Here is a 20235-nt window from a genome sequence, read left to right as displayed (position 1 = left end):
TGCTGTAGGCCTCTTGGAAGCCTCCCTGACCAGTTTTCTTCTCGTCTTATCCTCAATTTTGGAGGGAGGTCCAGTTCTTGGTAATGTCTCTGTTGTGCCATTTTTTCTCCACGTGATGATGACTGTCTTCACTGTGTTCCATGTTATATCTAATGCTTTGAAAATTATTTTGTACCCTTCTCCTGACTGATATCTTTCAACAATGAGATCCCTCTAATGCTTTGGAAGCTCTCTGCGGACCATGGCTTTTGCCCTGAGATGCAACTAAGAAAATGTCAGAAAAATCCTACTTGAACAGCTGAACTTTATTTGTGATTAATCAGAGTCACTTTAAATGATAGGAGGTGTGTAATGACTTCTATTTAATGAGATTGGTTAATTCTGAACACAGCCACATCCACAGTTATAAGAGGGTGTGCACACTTATGCAACCAGGTTATTGTAAGGTTTTTATTTTTCATTTTTCCCCCTTGAAGATTTCAGTGTGTTTTTCAATTGAATTGTTCACATTACCGGTCACATTGAAAGTGGAAAATGTTCTGACATGATTTCTCTTTGTCTCATTCTTTTCCATTACAAAAACCTGAGGTGTGTAGACTTTTTATATCCACTGTACATCATTAACCAGTAGATGAACTGATGCTCTGATATGTCTGAAGTGTTTAGTGTTGCATATTTGCCTGACTCTTGCTTTTGGTAAGTCCAGTGAAACTGTGTAGGATCACAGAAATCTTTCATATTTGCACACAGACATGATCAAATATCATATTCTTCCTTCGCACTGCAGTCATTTTCACAAGCTGTCTACCAATATCAATTAATTATCTTAATTGCAGACACAAATAGAGATGTGACTTTATGCTCTGGTTATATGAATAGCCATTACTGGTGAGTTTGTTTTGCATGACAGGCCATAGTTAGGACCAATAGAATGGTTGGACAGCAAATTCTGCCTGCGTCACAGATATTCAAAATCAATTTAATACTTGTTACATTAGCGGTCAAAACCCCTCATCTTGGAGCAGAAGGGATCTGGGTTTTAAAATGCAATCATCCCACTCAATTCTATTTTTTCAGCCATGCTGGTGGGTGGTGGCGTTTAAATATTACCCAGCCCTGAAACGAAAACTTGATGCAAAAATTATAATTGTGATTTACCCCCTCAAGGCAAAATTGAATATTTTTGTTCTTTGACTAAAGTGATGACTTAGTATTTGGAGTTGTACAACATATTGTGGCCTGGCCTTTGTGTTTCAGGTCAAAAAACATGCATTCCTACTGGTGTACGGTTTTAGGAAAGTCTATAATTGTGGTTTAGACGAAGAGCTGATAATGGAGTCCACACTGGAATGAGTGAACATCAAACGCCGGGAGAGAAAGATGAGTGAAAGAGGCAGAGAGAAAAGAGGACCTTGGGGAAGTGGAAGCATTTTCCCGAAATCCAGTTTCTCCTAAGAGAAAATTACAGCCACCTTGTCTGTCATGGTCCCAATGGGAACTCTCCACACAAACAGATACTTCCTAAGAAAGGGAAGCAAGAAAGAGAAAGCTGTAGAAACCACAGCCATGCCATTTCCAGAGACACCCTTACGAAATAGACTTAAGCACGAGGAATTTTTACTTATTCAATCATGTATTGGAAGCAGATCTGCCCTGAAGGCTGAAATGTATGTTATTGTGACTTAACAGGATGTGCCCCATGTCATCAAAACCACTTTCTTTCAAACATGGAATTTCATGGCTAATTGAGGTAAGATAGTGATTCAACTTATATATCATAAACATGGTTACATATTACATATCTAGCCCAAAATGGGAGGTTTAAAAAAAATTCTCCAGAATGCATCTTTAATGCAGCGTACATATCAAACAGACTGAATGCTCAGACAGAAATCAGAGTCTTAAGCATAACCCTAACCCCTGCCCTAATTTTTACCATAATGTTTTAAATGCAAAGCTCAATTGAGAGACTTCACCGCTGGGACCCACGCTCCGGCTTCTGCACCGAGTCAACCAATCAGATGCATTTCTGTTTGAGCAAGCTACTGTAAACACCTGACTCCTAAAGCTGACGGCAGCATCACCCTTCCCCAATACGACGGCGCTCTCCCTAATGTACTGGCATTCATTTGCAACAAGATCATTTAACAGGAAATGGAGCCACTAACAACTCATTTATTAGTATGGCTCAATCAAACATGGACGCCTACACTGTTTCTGTAGCATTGTAGGGATGGCTTTATTTGGGTCCACAGGACTGAATGTGTCTGATGCTGAAGGGGAAAACGGATATCTTCTGCTGTTGGGTGACGCAACTCTGTGTGTGTGTCAAAAATACATCTTTGTTTGTACATTTTCTCTGCGTGTTTGTATACTTAGATTCTTCATGTAACCTTTTCTTTATTGTTTTTACTTTTTAGCCTGTTTTCCCCACAATTCTGTGATATCCAATTCCAAATCAAGGCCTTACTTTATCACAGCTACCTCCAGCAGACTTGGGCGAATAAATGGAAAGATGTGTCTTCTCCAAACATATCTGGCACAAGGAGTCGTTAGAGCGTGACAATGCCAGGCCACCATATCCTGGTAGTGCTGGCCAATTGCTTTGCCTTCCACAGAACCCCTTGGCTATAATCTGCAAGCAGAATTTGAAAACCTGCTGCTAACTGGAAGGATATACTTCAGGATTTCAACCACTTACCCTACCCCAGAGTGGGGTGAATTTGTGGATATACATGTTTTTCCAACATTCAGTTTGAAAGGATGGTCAAGCCATCGCACTTCAATGCCAAAAGCACGAACTGTCCATTTAAGTGTCAGAGTTCTCATCATAATGGCCTAAATAAAGCTGCCCATCCAATAGAGTATAGTCTCTATGAAACACAACCTTTTCTCGGAGAGACAATAGGATATGGAAGCAATGTTAAAAGGAATCAGTGTTTATGTTTTGTTTTACCCTTAAGTGGAGTTGCCAGAAGGTGAGGTGGTGATGATGGCCGTTGAAAAACAGACCGTTGCAGCTTTGTATCCAGGCAGGCACACACACACACACCAACAGAGACATGCAGAGTGCTTCCTTGATGATTCAACATCCTGTTCTGTGAACTCCATTCTCATTCAACACAAAAGAGTATTAGTGAATAAATAAGGAACACACCTGTATGCAATGTGTGTGTGTGTGTGTGTGTGTGTGTGTGTGTGTGGGGGGGGGGGGGGGTCAGAGTGTTTTCTGTCCTATCTATTAACAATGCCAGTGTGACCTTTGAGGGAGAAATGATAGCAAGCCAAGCTACTAATTCAATTAGATTCATTGAAAAATTAGACTGTCAACTGGCCTGAGGCTCTGGCTAGCTGCTATAACAGCAGCCCAAGAACACGAGTCCTTGAAATAAACTGTAGTCTGCATTGTTATATCTACAAAAGAAAGTGTGGGTGTCTGCGTGTGTCGCAGTGGGCGGGAGTAACCCTGACACCTCTGGTTCCAGGTTGAACCAGGATGGATAAACTGGACCCAGGGTCTAAATCCCCACACCTCTTAGATTAGCAGTGGCTAGAATGGCAGGATTAACCACAGCCCACAGCATAAAGCCAATGGAGGAACATGCTAGCTGGCTAATCCTCCTCTGAATGTTCACGCCAGCGGCTCATTACAAAGGAAAAGTACATACAGTAGGGTAGCTACCTCATGGGATTTTGGTCAGCCACAAATCCATCGCAAATGAGACCCACTCACTATCAAACAGAATAAATCATTTTAAATCAATGTAAATTAAGCATTATACTCTCCTACAGGGCTGGAAAATCTAAACTTATTTCTTGTTTAGAAATATACTTCTACTATATTTATGGTTCTAATTATGTTTTTAAATGTCTCTATTTTATGTTTCTAAATAATACAAAGGTCTCATATACTTAATAGTTTGCCTGATTAAATGGCGATACATTCATTCTATGAAGTTAAATAATTTGAATTATTTCATACTCAACTCAACATGCAGAAAACAAGTTAAACTGTACACCTTAATCAAAAATACCTTAATAGACAATGTTGTAAAACTCCATAATGTTAAGTGGATTCATAAGATGGTGAATTAAAAAGATGATTGTTAGAAGACAATGTATCGCCTGGTCCTACATTCCTTTGGCAGCCAATGCAGTGGCAGCTGCTCTGCTCCAGTTGTTGGAGCTTTCATCTTCAAGCTCCCTGTCTGATTAGCTGTACCGTCACAGTTCCTTTGCTGTATTTAAGCTGATATGAAGCGGGTTTGTAAGCGAGTTTCACAGCCAAGTACCGAAAACCACACAGATTTCAATGCGGCTGTAGGTCAGATACAGACATTGGATGTAACCAGAGGAAAATATGCATGTTCCCTTTCATGGCACGTTCAATGAAAAATTAGTCTGCTAACACCAAGTAAGATTTCATTTTTCTGAGAATTTGATAATCACTTACTATAGTCCATGTAGGAGTTAACCAATGCAGAAATTAAAACCATATCAGAAAAAAAACATGACTGAAATGGTGATTGATTTCTGTCAATACTATGGAATTCAGGGAAATGTGTGTGGGCCTGTGTAGGCCTGTATGAAACAGCAGATGTCATTTTGTTAAATGTTTCTCCAGCTAGATTATGTAGCTCCCTGGTTCGGTTTTCCATGATGTCCTTGACCGTACGACACTCTACTGCCACCTGCAGGTGAAACACTTTGGTAATTTAGGAAATGAAAAGGGACTGTTAAAATCATTGGAACCATTCTGAGACTTAATTGTAAAAGAAAGAACCATTAATTGGCTCACTGGGGCCCCATTAGTCACTGTAAGAGGCATTCAGATCAATGGATCAGCCTAGTAACACACACGCATAAACACAATGGTCTTAATCACCATTGTTTACTTATACAGGCATTGCAAAGGTCAACATAGCTCTGTCTCTACATAAAAATGTTGATCCAGAGCCGGAGCGAGACATCAGATCTGAACTGCTGTTGTGTTGCGCTGTGCGTTCAAGCATGCATGGGCACAACAATATGACGATAGCATCTCCTCCTGTCATTCCCGGTAATTTCCTGTGTTATCTGACGAAGCGGAGAGCCACATGAGAGACAGATATTTGTACCGACTGGCAGACCTGACACACGCATTACTCTCCTGGCATTATTTAATTAAGTCACTGCATATCTCCCCTAACGCACTTTAAATCAGCAGCTGCGGCTGGTGGAGTCACGACAAGGCATGACCTCTTTGTCAGGGTGGGAGGGAAAGGGCGGGGGGGGGCGACAAAGGAGCACCTGTCATTGTTAATCACAAGAAGGTCAACCACAGAACCAAAGAATACGACCTATCACCTATACTGCAGAACCAGAGTGCGACCTTTCACTTGCCCCGCGCACAGCCTATCACCTCTACATTCACAAAAATGTCCTGACATTACATGAAAACATGAAACATGGTGAAAAGTCAATATTCTTTGCAAGGCCAGACTTTTCAAATTTGCTTTATACGCTTAAGGGCAGGGTTTAAATTGGAGCAGAACAGAGCGGAACAGCATTCTGGCACACCCTAAGTCGGATGAGGGAAAAACAACCCATATAATAAAAAATATAACGTTATTTGACCCCCCCCCCATTTTTTGCTTAGTTTTATTTGCAGCCTGAACCGTATTTGCTGTCGCTGTCAATTTAATTAAGATCCAATCGGCTAGCTATGTTAGAGGGCGTCCCCGTCATTCCACGTAATAGTGGAGGAAGCTCGGTGTGGATGGTGGAATGCGAGAGGCAGAGCATACATGCCAAACTCACACATTTTTAATCTATTCAGTTAAATTTAACCATGCTAGCTAGGTAACTTTGCTGTCCCCCCTAACCAAACTTTTTACAATAAATGCGATAATCTTATGTACAATTTACAATGTCATATAATATAATGTCTCAAATTATGTTAAAATGGAGCTTGCTCACTACAGTAGTTGGTTTGCATGGCGTAACATTAGATTGTGGTTTGGTATTGAAGTCCATTGCTGTAGCCTATTTCAGCTAGTGAATTTTAATAATAAATATGATAATCCTATCTTTAACATACAAACAGTGTAATACCACACTAGCTAATTCAGGCCAACTAATCGTTCATTACAACTTACTGTATCATACAGAGATGGACAGAAGAGGAGCCAAGCAGAATTTGCTGAGTGATTATTTTCAAGGATTATGTTGTGATTTTGGATTATTACTATACAATACGAGTGTAAGTATTGATTTTTTGTTCTGTTTAATATCTAACTCACTATGCATTTGCTTTTAGATTGAACAGTTGTTGAATATAATATAATGGGTATATGGTGTCCTGGCACTGTTTATGGTGCTTAAGTAAAAATAATTACAGTTTGTAGTGTTAACTTACCTTAGATGTTTATTAATTAAACAAATGTGATTTTCTTCAGCAAAATGGATGACAATTGATTTATGGTAAGCTGCCGACCCTCCGGCCCCATTTACGTTCAAGATTTCCCTCACCTTTCAAATTCCAATTTAACCCCTGCTTAAGGGTTAACTTTGGGCCTGGGTTTGGAGTTAAGTTTAGGTTAGGTTACTGTATGGGCTATGGGTAAGTTTATGGTTAGACTTTTGGGGAATTAGGCTTTTGAATAAACCAGGGTGGACACAAACCAGGTATTTGTACAAACCATGGTGGATAAACTCAACCCTGGGGTCTAAATCCCCACACATCTTAGATTAGCAGTGGCTACAATGGCAGGATTAACCAGAGCTCACAGTATAAAGCCATTGGAGAAACATGCTAGCTGGTAACTTGGTGTAAGAACATGGTCCTTTAGAAATATGAAGACATAAAACACACACACACACACACACACAAACCTCCATTCTCAGTGACAATGCCCAGGCAAAGTGTGTGTTTGTGAATGTGTCTCAAGGAGGTTGAATGGTTTCTTTGGAAATAGGTGGGAAAAAACCCAGGGATATTTTCAAGTGTTCTTTGGTTATGCTATGCACTGTGGGCCCCCTCACTGTGAACACACACTCAGAACACACACATAGACACAGACACACACATAGACACAGACACACACACACACACACACACACACACACACACTGACTGTGTCTTGTCATTGAGAATGGAGGTTTCTGTGTGTGTTTGTGTTCGCATGCGTGCGTGCGTGCAAGCGAGAGTAAAATGGCCCACACTGTATAGCATAACCAAAGAACACTTGAAGATAACCCTGGGCTTCTTCCCACCTCTTTTCAAAGAAGCCATTCAACATCTTTGAGATTTACTGCCATGTGCGTCAGTGTTCATTTGAGCGGGCACGGATATTAGAGTCAGTGACTCAGTCAGTGGAACATGACCTTTTAGCTAAACAGCCTTTTCCAGCAATGATTAAACCGCTATTTATGAAAGATATTACTATGAGTAATACAAAATATCAACAAGAAATTCAGCTTAATAACATATGCAGCACCTTTGTGGGGCCCCCGGCACTAAATTATAAAAAAAATACAATATTGCATTTTCTTTAACCTGAGATTCCTGTATTGCGTCTTTGAGAGTTTTCAATGGAGCAATTTAATGGATAAACCGATGGATTTGCGCAGGTCAATGAAATGTTAATTACTCACCGGTTAAGAAGATCAATGTCAAGGCAAGCTGAATTATGTGTCTAAGCTATAGAGGAATCTCTGGTGCACATATATTCACATTTATATTTCAGGTATTTAGCATGGGCCACTTTCTAATGACACTTCTGGCTTGATTCAATCAAATTGGATTTGTAGTAGATTTTTGGCTTGATTCAATCAAATTGGATTTGTGGTAGATTTTCGTCTTCATTCAATCATGTTAGATCATTGTTCCTAAGGTTACAGCCCAGTCAAACATACATTTCAGAGATTACATTTGGTACAGTTGAGATTGTTCCTACTGGCCATCTTCACAGTTCAGATGATGGTCATCTTATAGGTCACAATGCTCAAAGGCCATCTTAGTTAGGGCTAGTTTCAAAGAAATAATGCAAGTAAGCATAAATGCTTAAAAGCCAATGTGATTGAATTGAACACCATTAAGTCAGGTTTTATCTCTAGCACCACTATAGGCTGTGAAATCTCTAAAAACACTCTAGAAAGGTCATAAACAGCCATTACCTTGAGATGTCTTCAGAGTTGTCTTCAAAATCTTTGCATCTCTTGCATGTGTTTCTGTGCATCTATTCATCTGTGTGCATGTGTGCGTGCATGGATAGCCCAAACAGTACTTACGATCATTGCACTGAGTGCCTGTGTAGGAGGTCATGGAGCAGTCGCAGGTGTAGTTCTCCCACTGCTGAATACAGATGCCCATGTTGGCGCACGAGTCCTCCTGGCAGGTGGTGCTAGGACCTACAGGTGGCAGAGCAGAGCCATGTGACACCAAGGCACCAGGGTGAGCCCTCGCCTCGCCAACAGCGCCCCCAACAGGTGCCATGCAGAGTTGTCAGTGCACATCGGTGAGCCATGCACGAATCAAGGTTAGTAAAAAAGGTGACATCACTTCCAACTGTTTTATCGTACCATAGAAGTACACCAAACTGAAGGAAAAAATAAATAATAACACAGAGCATTCCCTCCAAGTAGGTTTTAGTACAAGTTTTAGTGCACAGACACCGAACAGAGTACTGGACTTGTTTTCAACATGGCTGGTTGATGAGAGAGAGAACTGGCTAGAGTGCCCCGTCTTACGTCATGTGATCTTATCGAGTGGCCGTGGAACTGTGTTACAACATGGAAAGCGACAACTGTACCCAGGCAGTCTACAATGTAGTTACATGTTGTTAAATAGTATCATGTTACAGTGACCCCAACAATGTTGTCTGACTGTCGTACAGTTAAGGAGTCGTCTGCACACTTGCCAGACTTTTTACATCGTGCAAGGCGCCCCACCTGCATGTAAATACCGTTAAACAAGATGTAGGTAAACACTGTAGTCCCTGTGAGCCTGTTCACACTGGCCCTCATGTGAATACACAGTTTCGGAGCCACAGGGAGTTGTGAAGTTTATGACACCCCGGGTGAGCCCTCTCCCATCCTCCCTCCCCTCGCTCTAGCCAAGAGCTAAGTCACAAAGACACATGGGAACAACATAGATGGGAGGGGGTTGGGTTGGGGGGGGGGGGGGTCAAAACACAAAACATTTTATAGCAAAAGTAGAGCACATAGCCGGGATTTTCTTTTGTTATAGAAATGTTGGTGCGGTGGAAGGCCAGGGCTGTTTCATCACAGAAAGGTGTTCCCTTCCCATCTCCCCTCACTCCCCTTCACCAAACCGGTCGGAACTGGTCTGACCCTCTCCAGTTCCGTGGAAGTGAGTGAGCGAAGGTGTAGTCGAGGATGCATCTGTGTAGAATGAAACCCAAACCCAAATAGGGACTTGGGGCTCCCCGTCTACAGACTCATCCCATATTTTTGCACACACGTTTTAAAAGGGAAGGCAGCCTCTACTGTGCAGCAGTGCAAAACCAATTCAGCGGGAATCGGGACGATATTCCCACTCAGAAACTTAAAAACCATGTGGAAAAAAGATAACTGCAAATAAACTGGGTTTAAGTGCAATTTTCTTGTGCAAGACCATTATGAAACAAAAGTACTAAATATAGAACAAAATCATAATAGGCTAAAAGTGCATTTATTGTGTAATGTAAAGTGCAGTGGAGCTTAGATTCATGTGAGATAAAATGATTCACTTCATATTTCTTCTCTAACATCACCGATTTATTCTACAAGCCCTAGGTAACCATAAGTAAATCAATACATGAAGAAGGCATTATAATATATTACCAACAGCAGATGATGATTCTGACGAATTCCGGCGAGTCATCGTCTCAGGTTTAAATTGCTGGACATGGGATACTGTATAAACTTGTAAATGGCATCTATCTCCAGACTGCATTGAACATGTGAAAACCTTCTCGCGCATTCTAATGAAACTAACTGTCCCTTTGGGCTAATTTGTGTGCTAATCAGGAAGCATCCAAATTCTAGGCCTAAAAGCATCGAAGGGGACAAGGATTGTGTGTGTAGGTGTGTGTATGTGTGCACGCGCATGTCTTTCTCCTGTATGTGTGTGTGTGTGTTTATGTATGTGTGTTGGGGGGTGGGGGGGGTCCTGGTGTGAGAGTTAATGGATTCCTCAGCAGCATTGCCCAGACAAGCGGGAATAGAGGTGCTCTCTGTCGAACAACATTAGCATAAAACAAGTACAAGGCCCGATCCAGGAAAAATCAAGATCTGCCGACCTAATTATACAGGCCGGCTGATGTTTTATTAATGAAATACACTCCATCGCAATCATTTCTCCGTCTTCCTACCTGGCTGGCTGCCCACTCGCATGCCAGGCGGGCCTCAGCGCCAGCAGCCTCTAACCACCATTCCTCAGAAGTGAACCATTTTATAACAAGCACATAGCCAGCCACAGAAAAGCTTCCAATACCAGGCCAGGTTTTGCAGTGGACTGTGCTCAGTGGTACACGTTGCAAGTTGTCATCGTCATACACAGCGGGGGAGACTTCCTGTTTCAGCCTCAACGACACGAGCCTTTAAAATCAACAAAGACCTCGGCTGTCTCTTCCAAATGTGGGCTCTACCTTGAGGCTGCATCCGATTAGATGGTCTCTGTTGACGACCTCTGTGAGCAAGCAAGTCACGCCGCTGCGTACGATGACGTCATCTCCCTGAGAGTACCTTTAAGCCCAGCCATCTTTCTTTAGTAAGTGGTGACACATAACATTACACACAGCATCTTTGGGCCAAGCTCAGAATGGAATTTGAACCTTCTACCTTGTAGGTCAGCTTTGGTGAAACCAACTTTGTTAGCAAAAAGAACAGAAAGCAAAACGATAAAATAAGGTTAGTAGGTGGCCAATGACTGTCGGTTAATAAAGCAAGCGCTTTACTAACAGGGACATGCCCCTTTAACCTCTTTAAGGAAGTGGTCAGGGGTCAGGGCTACGCTACTATGACAACGAAACTATAAGGAGACAGATTAAATTGATGGCGACAGTACAGAGAAAACATGTGAATGATAAGGTGGGTATGGATTAAGGGTTTAAGGACCTATGGAGACACACTGTATGTTGTCAGGAAGACACACTGTATGTTGTTAGGAGGGCCACAGCTCCACTGGTTGAGCTTCTGTTTACCTTTTTCTTTTTTTCTCCTCAAAATTCAGAAGCACTTTTAAAATATTTGTATGACAATGACAACAGGAAATAACATACACACATCTGCATGGAAACCCTGCAAAGAAAAATTATGAATGAAATATTTTCATTTTACATGGAAACAGTATTAAATCAAACCTAATTAGGGTTTTAACACATTTTCTTGATGTATATTGAAGGCACATGGGACCATTGCTGCTCAAGAGTGATGGTTAGTATGAATATGTTTTGCCATGAAGGAATGAGAAAAAAACACAAAACATGATTTAGGATTGTAATCAGTCAGAGAAAACAAGACATAAAGCCTATCGTGAACCCCCATTTGGTTTTAACTCACGTGAATGGAAGCGGTATTGGGGAATGTGGGAACGTATTTATGACCACTCTTCAACTCAGTATGCCCAGGCCTGCACCCAACTATGTGCTTTAAGCACTGGCGCCATCTAGTGAAAGTCGCCCTCAATTACATTGAGCTGTGATTTGACTAGAAGTTCATAGTCATGCTGTTCCTCAAAACAGTCTGTATATTTCTTCACTTGTTGCCTTTGTTGTGAAATTACCTAGTGTAAAAGGGCCTGATTATACTTATAGTCAGCATGACCATACTGTCTCTAAACGTTCTCACTGATTTATTTTTAACAGTAAATTTGGTAGCCTATATTGACAATCTATTGCTTATCTTGCTCTTATCACATGCAAAGATTTATTCATTCAACTTGAATGTCAATAATACCTCTTTACATGCTTAGACTCATTCATTTTGTTGCAAAAAAACTGTTTACATGTCTATATCAACTCACTAGCTTGATGGTCTTTGTTACAATGCGGGAATGACATATTACTGTGGTACCTTCTGTGCATCGTTTGGGATAACCTATTCTGATAAACGTTTCTTTAAAAAATATATATATATTGTCGCTAGTGTGTGCTTTGCATCTTTTTCGTCCAGGCTTTTTTATTATATAACTTTTTTCAGGATAAATTCCTTGATTTTAAATTGGACTGTGGGCCAACAACACAAATGCAATCCTTATTTCAAATCTGCTACATCACAGATCTGCTGTACTTCAAACTAATCATACTCAGACATTCATTTTGAGAGGTGCAATTACAGGTTTAGCTAAATAAAAAGTGTCAAAATACAGCATAGATTTAAACATGCACACACATTCGCATCGCCACTCACAAACACACAGACAATAAATAATAAATAGTATGGATGTGAAACAACAGAAGACCAAATAAATATGATTTATGAGCTTTTATTGTGAAAATAAATAAACAGAAATATAACATATACAGTATACATACATACATCATGGTTTGTATACCATATACTGCATACAGTCAACAGGACTCCCAAAGTGACATTCAGGCTAATGACAGGAAGACTTATGGGGACATTCATTCACTATTTATATTGCACTATTATACTAATGTAATGGTAAATCATGCATGTATTGCGCCAATTATGAGGCTCTCCAATTATGGTCTCTTTCAAATAACAAACAATAAACAATGAAAACAGATGCACAACAGATAAGTTGAAATTACAAAAAGGATGTGAAAACGCTCACACAAAAGAAAAAAAGCTCATGGACATAAATGAAAAGAAAACTAAGTGATTCAAAGGCAAACAATGATGACCCACTTGCCCACTAACCAAAAACATGCTCTAACTGCCCTTTAAAAATGAGAAAAGAGTAAAGACAATCTGTAGTAATAACTCTTAATTTGAATTAAATTGCATGTTGTATTTGTAATTTCATTGTAATTACTGTTATTCCTTCTATCTTTGCTTGGTTGATATGCATGTAATTATTTGAACAAAACAATAAAGACACTGAAACTTTTGGCATTTTAGTATAGCTCTTGTATCATGTATATGTGGAGTTTTCGTAAGGCTATACAGAGATATTACAATTTGTCTTATTATTCTCAGCAGTTTCTTGGACGGAAATATAAAATTACACTTCTTACCTGAAAATATGGTCAAATAGAATGTAAATCTGGAATTTTCAGTATAGTACTTTAAATAAACAAATAGCCAATCTTATTTATTATAAAAGTGTATTATACTGAATTAAACTGTAACACTTATAAGCCCGTACAATCAAACATTTACATGATCAACATTCTGGTAGCTTCCTATGGTATAAGTAGTAGTAACCTAAATAGGGTAGCCTAACACTCCTTACCAAGCTATCGTTTGTTACTCAAGTTCGGTTTTTTTACCAGTGTGTGTGTGTGTGTTTTTATCTTTCTGACATGTGACTGTACTAATCCATAATGAGTAGCTTCTAAAAACACAGACTTAAAAAAAATACAATAAAAAAAACAGCAACGTTATCACTTGCTTTTGCTAATGTTTTCTGCGTTTGAGCCACACTGATGTGACTACATTGAAGCTGCGACTAATGTGGCCTATAGGAGCCCGGGGCTTGTGTTGGAGGTCACCCCATCATCAGCTCTAGGATCACATTTCCCCAAACCAAACCCTAACATTAATATTAGGCTGAAGAAATACTAGCAGACCCCGGAACATTATTTAGGCTTGACGTCCATTGTGCCTATTCTAAGGATGGCAGTGACGGGTGGCTGTAAATGTCCGGCCCTCTTTGCTTAACAGAGCGCTGTCTGGGTGATGAGTGACGTGACCAGCAAGGTTAGTAGGATGGAGGACGGAGCGTTTGACACAAGGGAGGCGGAGCTACTGTTGGAGTTAAGAAGGAAGAACGGGCTCCCTGAGCTCTCGTTAAAGTAGTTCCTGCTGTTTCTGGGGTTGTAGTTCGGGTTGTAGTTCGTGTTTGAGTTGGGACTGAAGTCCGAGTCGGACATGTTTTTGAGAGAGGGTGTACCTTCGCATCCACGCTCGATCTGCCCGCTGCGGAATAGCGCGTCTTGGAGGAGGTCTGGGAGGCGGCCGTTGAGGTCCACGGAGGCCAGGCAGCCCTGGAAGCCGTCCCGGGACGCCACCAGTTTGGGTAGGCTACCGTACATACCAGGACCCAGCCCGGCGATAAACAGGTCACCTGGAGGAGGAGAGAGGACATGGACCTGTACTGACACAGTCTGCGTCAACAAGTCATATCCCAGTTCTGCTTATGCTTTAGCTTCATGTTCTTGTGTTAGTCAGTACACACAAAGAAATGCTGTAAGTAAAAAGTGTTTGATGATAACTACTTCTACGAATTCCAAACAACCAAAAGGATCAACGTACAGTGGATATAAAAGGTCTACACACCCCTGTGAAAATGCCAGGTTTTTGTGATGTAAAAGAATGAGACAAAAATAAATCATGTCACTTATGCCCCCCTTATGCCCATTAAAGGTGGAAAATGTTCTGACATGATTTATCATTGTTTCATTCTTTTACATCACAAGAACCTGGCATTTTAATAGGGGTGTGTAGACGTTTTTTATCCACTGTAAGTACCAACGCCTGCTGCGCTAAAACCTAGTGGTTTGCACCAGAACACAGACATTCAGATCAAGCATGGTTAGTCGTACCCCAGTCAAGTCTCCCCAGACCAACTGGGTTGACCGCTCTACCTTTCAGGTCCAGGTTCTTGGCTCCATTGACCACTTGGCTGGTCGCCTTGGCATCCACCTTCAGCGTGTGGATGTTGCTGTTGTCTCGGGTTATAACCACGTTGTGCCACTGGTTGTCATGGAGGGCCCGGTCGCTGTTGCCTTTGATGACATTAGGCCCGTTGCCAAGGTCGAACACATAGTGGATGTACCTGCGGGATGTCAAAGGTCACTTTGTCAACTGGAAAGAGCACCTGTTCGACCGATACGGGCGGTGCAGCAGACGACCCTCGGCATATGCGGGTGGAGTAAGTGGAGTTGGCTATCAACTAAGTAGAATATCCAATATCCAAATATCCTCCTGTAACGGCACTTCTGTAAGTACATGTGGATACTGCACAATACGCAAGAGTATATCTGAAGATATTTCTTAATAATGAAATAAACAATAAGTTATAGACACATGTAGGCTTACAGTACAACCACTTTTAAATGCTTTTTAAAAGCATTACACTTTGTACGTTTATATTAAATAAAATGAAAACAATCTCACTATCATTGTTATTAAACCTTAAACTGTAATTTCCACACGATTCTCGTCAATCGGTATTGGCCGTTTTTGTTTTACTTTTGTTTAATCAGACTCTGAAATCCTGATGGGTCATCTCAAGAGATTTCATCCGGCAACATGTTGAATAAATCAATAAATAATTTTTTATGCTGTGACAAGAATTTACATAGACTCCAAATAACAGTAGGATCCCAGTTACCCTTTGACCAGCTCCACAGCAATGAAGTCGTTCCCATCTCCGCTGTTGAACATTATGAAGCCATCCGGAGAGGTGGTCTTGAACTGGAAAAAGAGGTGCATGGAGGTGTAAGCCTGCAGCGTGGCCAGGCTCAAGTAGCTGCTCTTGGACTTGAAGGTCACTGGGTCTGCGATGATGGAACGCATGCCGAATCGCGCGTTAAGCTCGCAGAAGTCAATGTCTCCGTTCTTACAGAGATCGATGTATAGCATACCATTGAACCTAGGGTGAAAAAGATAAAGTTATTAGTAGATAAAATACATTTTCTGATAAATGTCAATACATTAGCCATATTCTAATTCACTGGAAAGGAATTGTAGGGAAGCTCTGGAGCATCAAGGAGAAAAAGTGCATTGACACTAATCTTATTTTTGTTTAAATGTCAGGTGACTACATTCATTTTGATAGTAGAACTAAAATGTAATCAATCCAAAGTGTTTCTATGGAGCAGCCCATTTATGGGCAGTAAGTGGCAGAAATATTAACAACATTTACTGTTGTTTTCATTGGCAAAATCATTTTATTCATCTTACATCGATGATGGTCCTGTCCTAGGCATACAAAAAGTACTCCTTGCGGTAGATCAGGCCACTGTGAGCAAAAAAAATTTTACCTTACGGAAAAGAAATGTATTTTAAATATATTTTTGAATACATTTGGAAAATATATTTCTGAACACATTTGGAAAATATATTCCTGAATACATTTGGTAAATATATGTCAAAACGTTTGAAACTGGCCACTTGAATATATTAGTAAAAAATGTATTTAATGCATATCTTAATTTATCAGACAATTGGCAAGGAGGTGTTTTGAACCTGCAACCTTATGTGCCACTGCCAGGCACACTAACCACTACTCCAAACAGTATTAAGTTGAAAGTTGGGGCAAGTAATGGTATTACCAAGTTTACCTTATATAGTAGGCATGACTATTCGTGACTAAGATTAAATGTATTTTGATAATGTACACATCTAAAAAATTTGTTTCAACACCTAAATATGATATAATCAATACGTCTGTAATTACATTTCATCCTTTTACTTTCACAGGACCAGAAAAATGCATTTTAATATGGGCTTCAAAGTATTTTCTATAATACATTACAATTGTAATAAGATCATTGTTGAAATACATTTGGACGAAACTGAAATGTATTTTGAATAAGGTAAAATGTATTTATACATTTTTAAATACATTTCAGAATAAAAGGTGAAATACATTTTGATACCTGAAATGTATTTTGAATTAAGTTAAATGTATTCAACATATATTCAGCATACATTCTACATACATTTTGCATTGCAAAAATATATTTATTTTCCATTTGGGTTGTTGCCTGGGGATTTTTTTTCTCCAGGGCATGCATAGTAGCTAAAACATATTGGTTTAGCAAGCACTGTGATAAAAAGTGGAATTTAACCAGATAAGTCAATTGAGAACCAATTCAAATTTTCAATGACAACCTAGAAAAAAGGTACTTAATTGGTGGAGGATAAGACAACACTCACAAAATCATAAAATTACAGCACTGATCAGATAGCAGCTTGTTTAGTTTTGTTAAGGATATAGGTGTGATAAAAAAGGATTGCATTCTCTGGCCAAAAACCACGATTCAGCTTGAAGTCGCCTGATCTACTAAACAGTCGCTGGAGAGCAATGAGACATGGCAGACCTGTCTGAAATCCTACCCATCTACACATGGATAGTCCTGAGACAATTTGCTGTGCCCTCTGCGGGATCCAAGTTCATTAGGTAGGTATGTCATGACCAGGAAATAAAAACCTAGGTACGTTTATCACTGTAAAACTAAATAGTTTTCAAATTTTAATGAGATAAATTAAATGCCGCTGAACGTTTCTTTTTGTGTAATGAAGACACTCTTCTTGTTATAGCGACTGTCTCGATATAATGAGATAAACTGTGTGACGCTGCACCATTTTATAGGGATAGATCAGCCATTTCCTAGGCAAAAACCTATCAATAAGACCTGTTTAGGTCATAACAGCCCTTTAAAATGATTTTCAGTCAAAAATGTCAAAATTTTCAATGTGATGACGATATAGTTACTTGGGAATTTAATTCTATTTGATTTACCTGTAAGGACAGTGTATAGTGTTATGTCTTCCTGGGTGAAATTACGATTACAAAAGCAGAGCAGAAAGTCTATAACAAGGTACAGTATGAGAGTAGAGGAACCTGAGGCTCTGCAGGTGTCCGATGAAGCTTGACGGTATGACCGAGACGAAGCGTCTCTCAGTCATGACGCCGGTCTCAATGTTGTGGAACTCCAGACGAGTGTGGTCACCCGCCATCTGACCTGGAGTAGGGGATGAAGTGAAAAGAAAGAAAACCCGAAAAGAAAAAGAAAACTGTCTGATACTAACACAAAATGGTAAATTTAAGGAGTTGGTGAAAATTCAGTACAATAAGGATAAATGCTATGGAGGACTAAAGGTATATTCAGAAATAAAGAAACACACAAATGCAAATATTAATTTACAATGCAGACTTTTACGATGCAAAAGTCTTAGGCACCTGAAAGTTGAACTAAAGCAGTTTATTTGGGTTCATTTGTAAAAACTAATTTTGCATGCTGACCATTGATCCTAATCGATTTGTGAAATGACTGATAAAAAACAAATGTTCCCATGTTCTCAAAGAAATGCCTTGGTGGCTGAAATGCTAGTGACACAAACTCCTGTCACCCCATATATTTTCCTCTGTTAGATCGTTTTCAAAGTAGTCCAATGTGTAGAAATTTAACAAACATAGCAACATTACATCTCATTCCTGTGTTTTTTGATTGACAGCTCACATCTGAACTTCATTGTTAGTTGTATGTCAAGGGTCTAATCTCAAAAAGGAACACTGTAGACCAATCAGAGCAATTCAAACTAATTAAAATTCCCACCCACCTATTGTATTTGCAATTGCACTGCACACACAATAAATAAACAATTAGATAAATAATGATATATATAATTTAATAAATAATTAAATATATAAATGCATGTTAAATAAATACATATAATTAAATAAATAACTTTACAAAATATACATATCAATAATTGCATTAATGTATTGATTATATTTTTTATTTCAGAATACCACATTTAGCCCTCCATAAAATGCAGTGTAACACTACAAATGAATGAAGTTCATTGAGAACATTTTCGAGTTATCAGTCGATTTCATGAGTTTAGAATCAGCCTTCTCAAATAATAATTCCAAATAACAGAAATAAACCATTGACAGGAAAGCTTATATTAATTAGCTCATTTTGTAATGTTCTTTCTCTTGGACTGTAGCTAGTATAGTACCTTCTGCTACGTCATCATCCACCATAAGCTTGTAGGTTTTGCCCCGGCGGACCACACGAACCGTATGCCACTCATTATCATTGAGCTTTTGCCCAGCATACAGGGTCTCTGGTCCCTTGCCTGAGAACGATGGTTGGTCACAAAGTTAAAGTCATCCTGCCTCACCAACCAAACCTTTGATTTTCACTAGGGTCCACTTTCGTAATAGGGGCTGTTATAATATGCCTTTTCCAATATGTGGTAACATAATGGACATATTTGTAGATGCTTATATAAGCAGGTGTAATTAAAGGTGTATGTCACAGGGGATAATAGTTTACTTGATTTGGGATATACTTTTCAAATTACGTGTATATTGATTGTAACGGCTGAAAACAAAGGTTTGGTTTCATTTAGGAAATACAATGAAATCAACAATGAATGCACTTTTCTAAAACATTATTTGTGTACTCGTGATAGCCTACTGGACATGGTACCTTCACTGTGGAAATATATAAAATTGTATTTCTGTACTGTGTTCAGTAGGGGGAAAAATGCATTTGAGGCAATAATTACACAGCTTTTACTCATCATAGGGTCTGGAAATACCTTCCACATTTCCAAATATGCTATTAATAAATGTATGCTTGTTCAAAGAGGACTGTCAAGTCTCACCTACAAGTGTATTAGTGAATACTGTATCTTCCACAGCCAGGTAAAGCCCTAGAACCGATGGTTTAAACTTCAGCTAGGTTTACCCTGAATCCCTCTGAGTAACATTAAAACCTTGGTATCAAGACCTGCTGCACAAATACAGAGGGGAGAACAAGTATTTCATACACTGCCGATTTTGCAGGTTTTCCTAGTTGCAAAGCATGTAGAGGTCTGTCATTTTTATCATAGGTACACTTCAACTGTGAGAGACGGAATCTAAAACAAAAATCCAGGAAATCACATTGTATGATTTTTTATTAATTAATTTGCATTTTATTGCATGACAAAAGTATTTGATCACCTACCAACCAGTAAGAATTCCGGCTCTCACAGACCTGTTAGTTTTTCTTTAAGAAGCCCTCCTGTTCTCCACTCATTACCTTTATTAACTGCACCTGTTTGAACTCATTACCTGTATAAAAGACACCTGTCCACACACTCAATCAAACAGACACCAACCTCTCCACAATGGCCAAGACCAGAGAGCTGTGTAAGGACATCAGGGATACAATTGTAGACCTGCACAAGGCTGGGATGGGCTACAGGACAATAGGCAAGAAGCTTAGTGAGAAGGAAACAACTGTTGGCGCAATTATTAGAAAATGAAAGAAATTCAAGATGACGGTCAATCTCCCTCGGTCTGGGGCTCCATGCAAGATCTCACCTCATGGG

The 20235-nt window shown here is 39.7% G+C and overlaps 1 protein-coding gene across 22 annotated transcripts in view; it reads right to left on the bottom strand.

The window, feature by feature from the left end:
- The window catches only part of nrxn3a (neurexin 3a), a 336640-nt gene that overhangs the window by 174615 nt on the left and 141790 nt on the right, over positions 1–20235 (bottom strand). For 13 of the 22 annotated variants that reach the window (XR_004576861.1, XR_828372.4, XM_034297355.1 and 10 more), the window contains 6 exons: positions 18871–18990; positions 17747–17867; positions 15509–15769; positions 14760–14950; positions 14066–14239; positions 8272–8391 (listed from right to left, as the gene is read on the bottom strand). Coding sequence is in view for 17 of the 22 variants with exons in the window: in XM_034297355.1 (XP_034153246.1) it covers positions 8272–8391; positions 14066–14239; positions 14760–14950; positions 15509–15769; positions 17747–17867; positions 18871–18990 (987 nt within the window). In the remaining 5 variants the exon portion in view is untranslated. Of the gene's footprint in view, positions 1–8271; positions 8392–10824; positions 10852–14065; positions 14240–14759; positions 14951–15508; positions 15770–17746; positions 17868–18870; positions 18991–20235 lie in introns of all 22 variants that reach the window. The other 9 variants (XR_001198455.4, XR_001198457.4, XR_001198456.4 and 6 more) reach the window with 1 other exon arrangement.

The sequence above is a fragment of the Esox lucius genome, chromosome 15, assembly GCF_011004845.1.
Source record: "Esox lucius isolate fEsoLuc1 chromosome 15, fEsoLuc1.pri, whole genome shotgun sequence".
Lineage (NCBI taxonomy): Eukaryota > Metazoa > Chordata > Actinopteri > Esociformes > Esocidae > Esox > Esox lucius.
The sequence above is the reverse complement of the archived record's forward strand: the minus strand, read 5'-3'. Positions and strand labels throughout refer to the sequence as shown.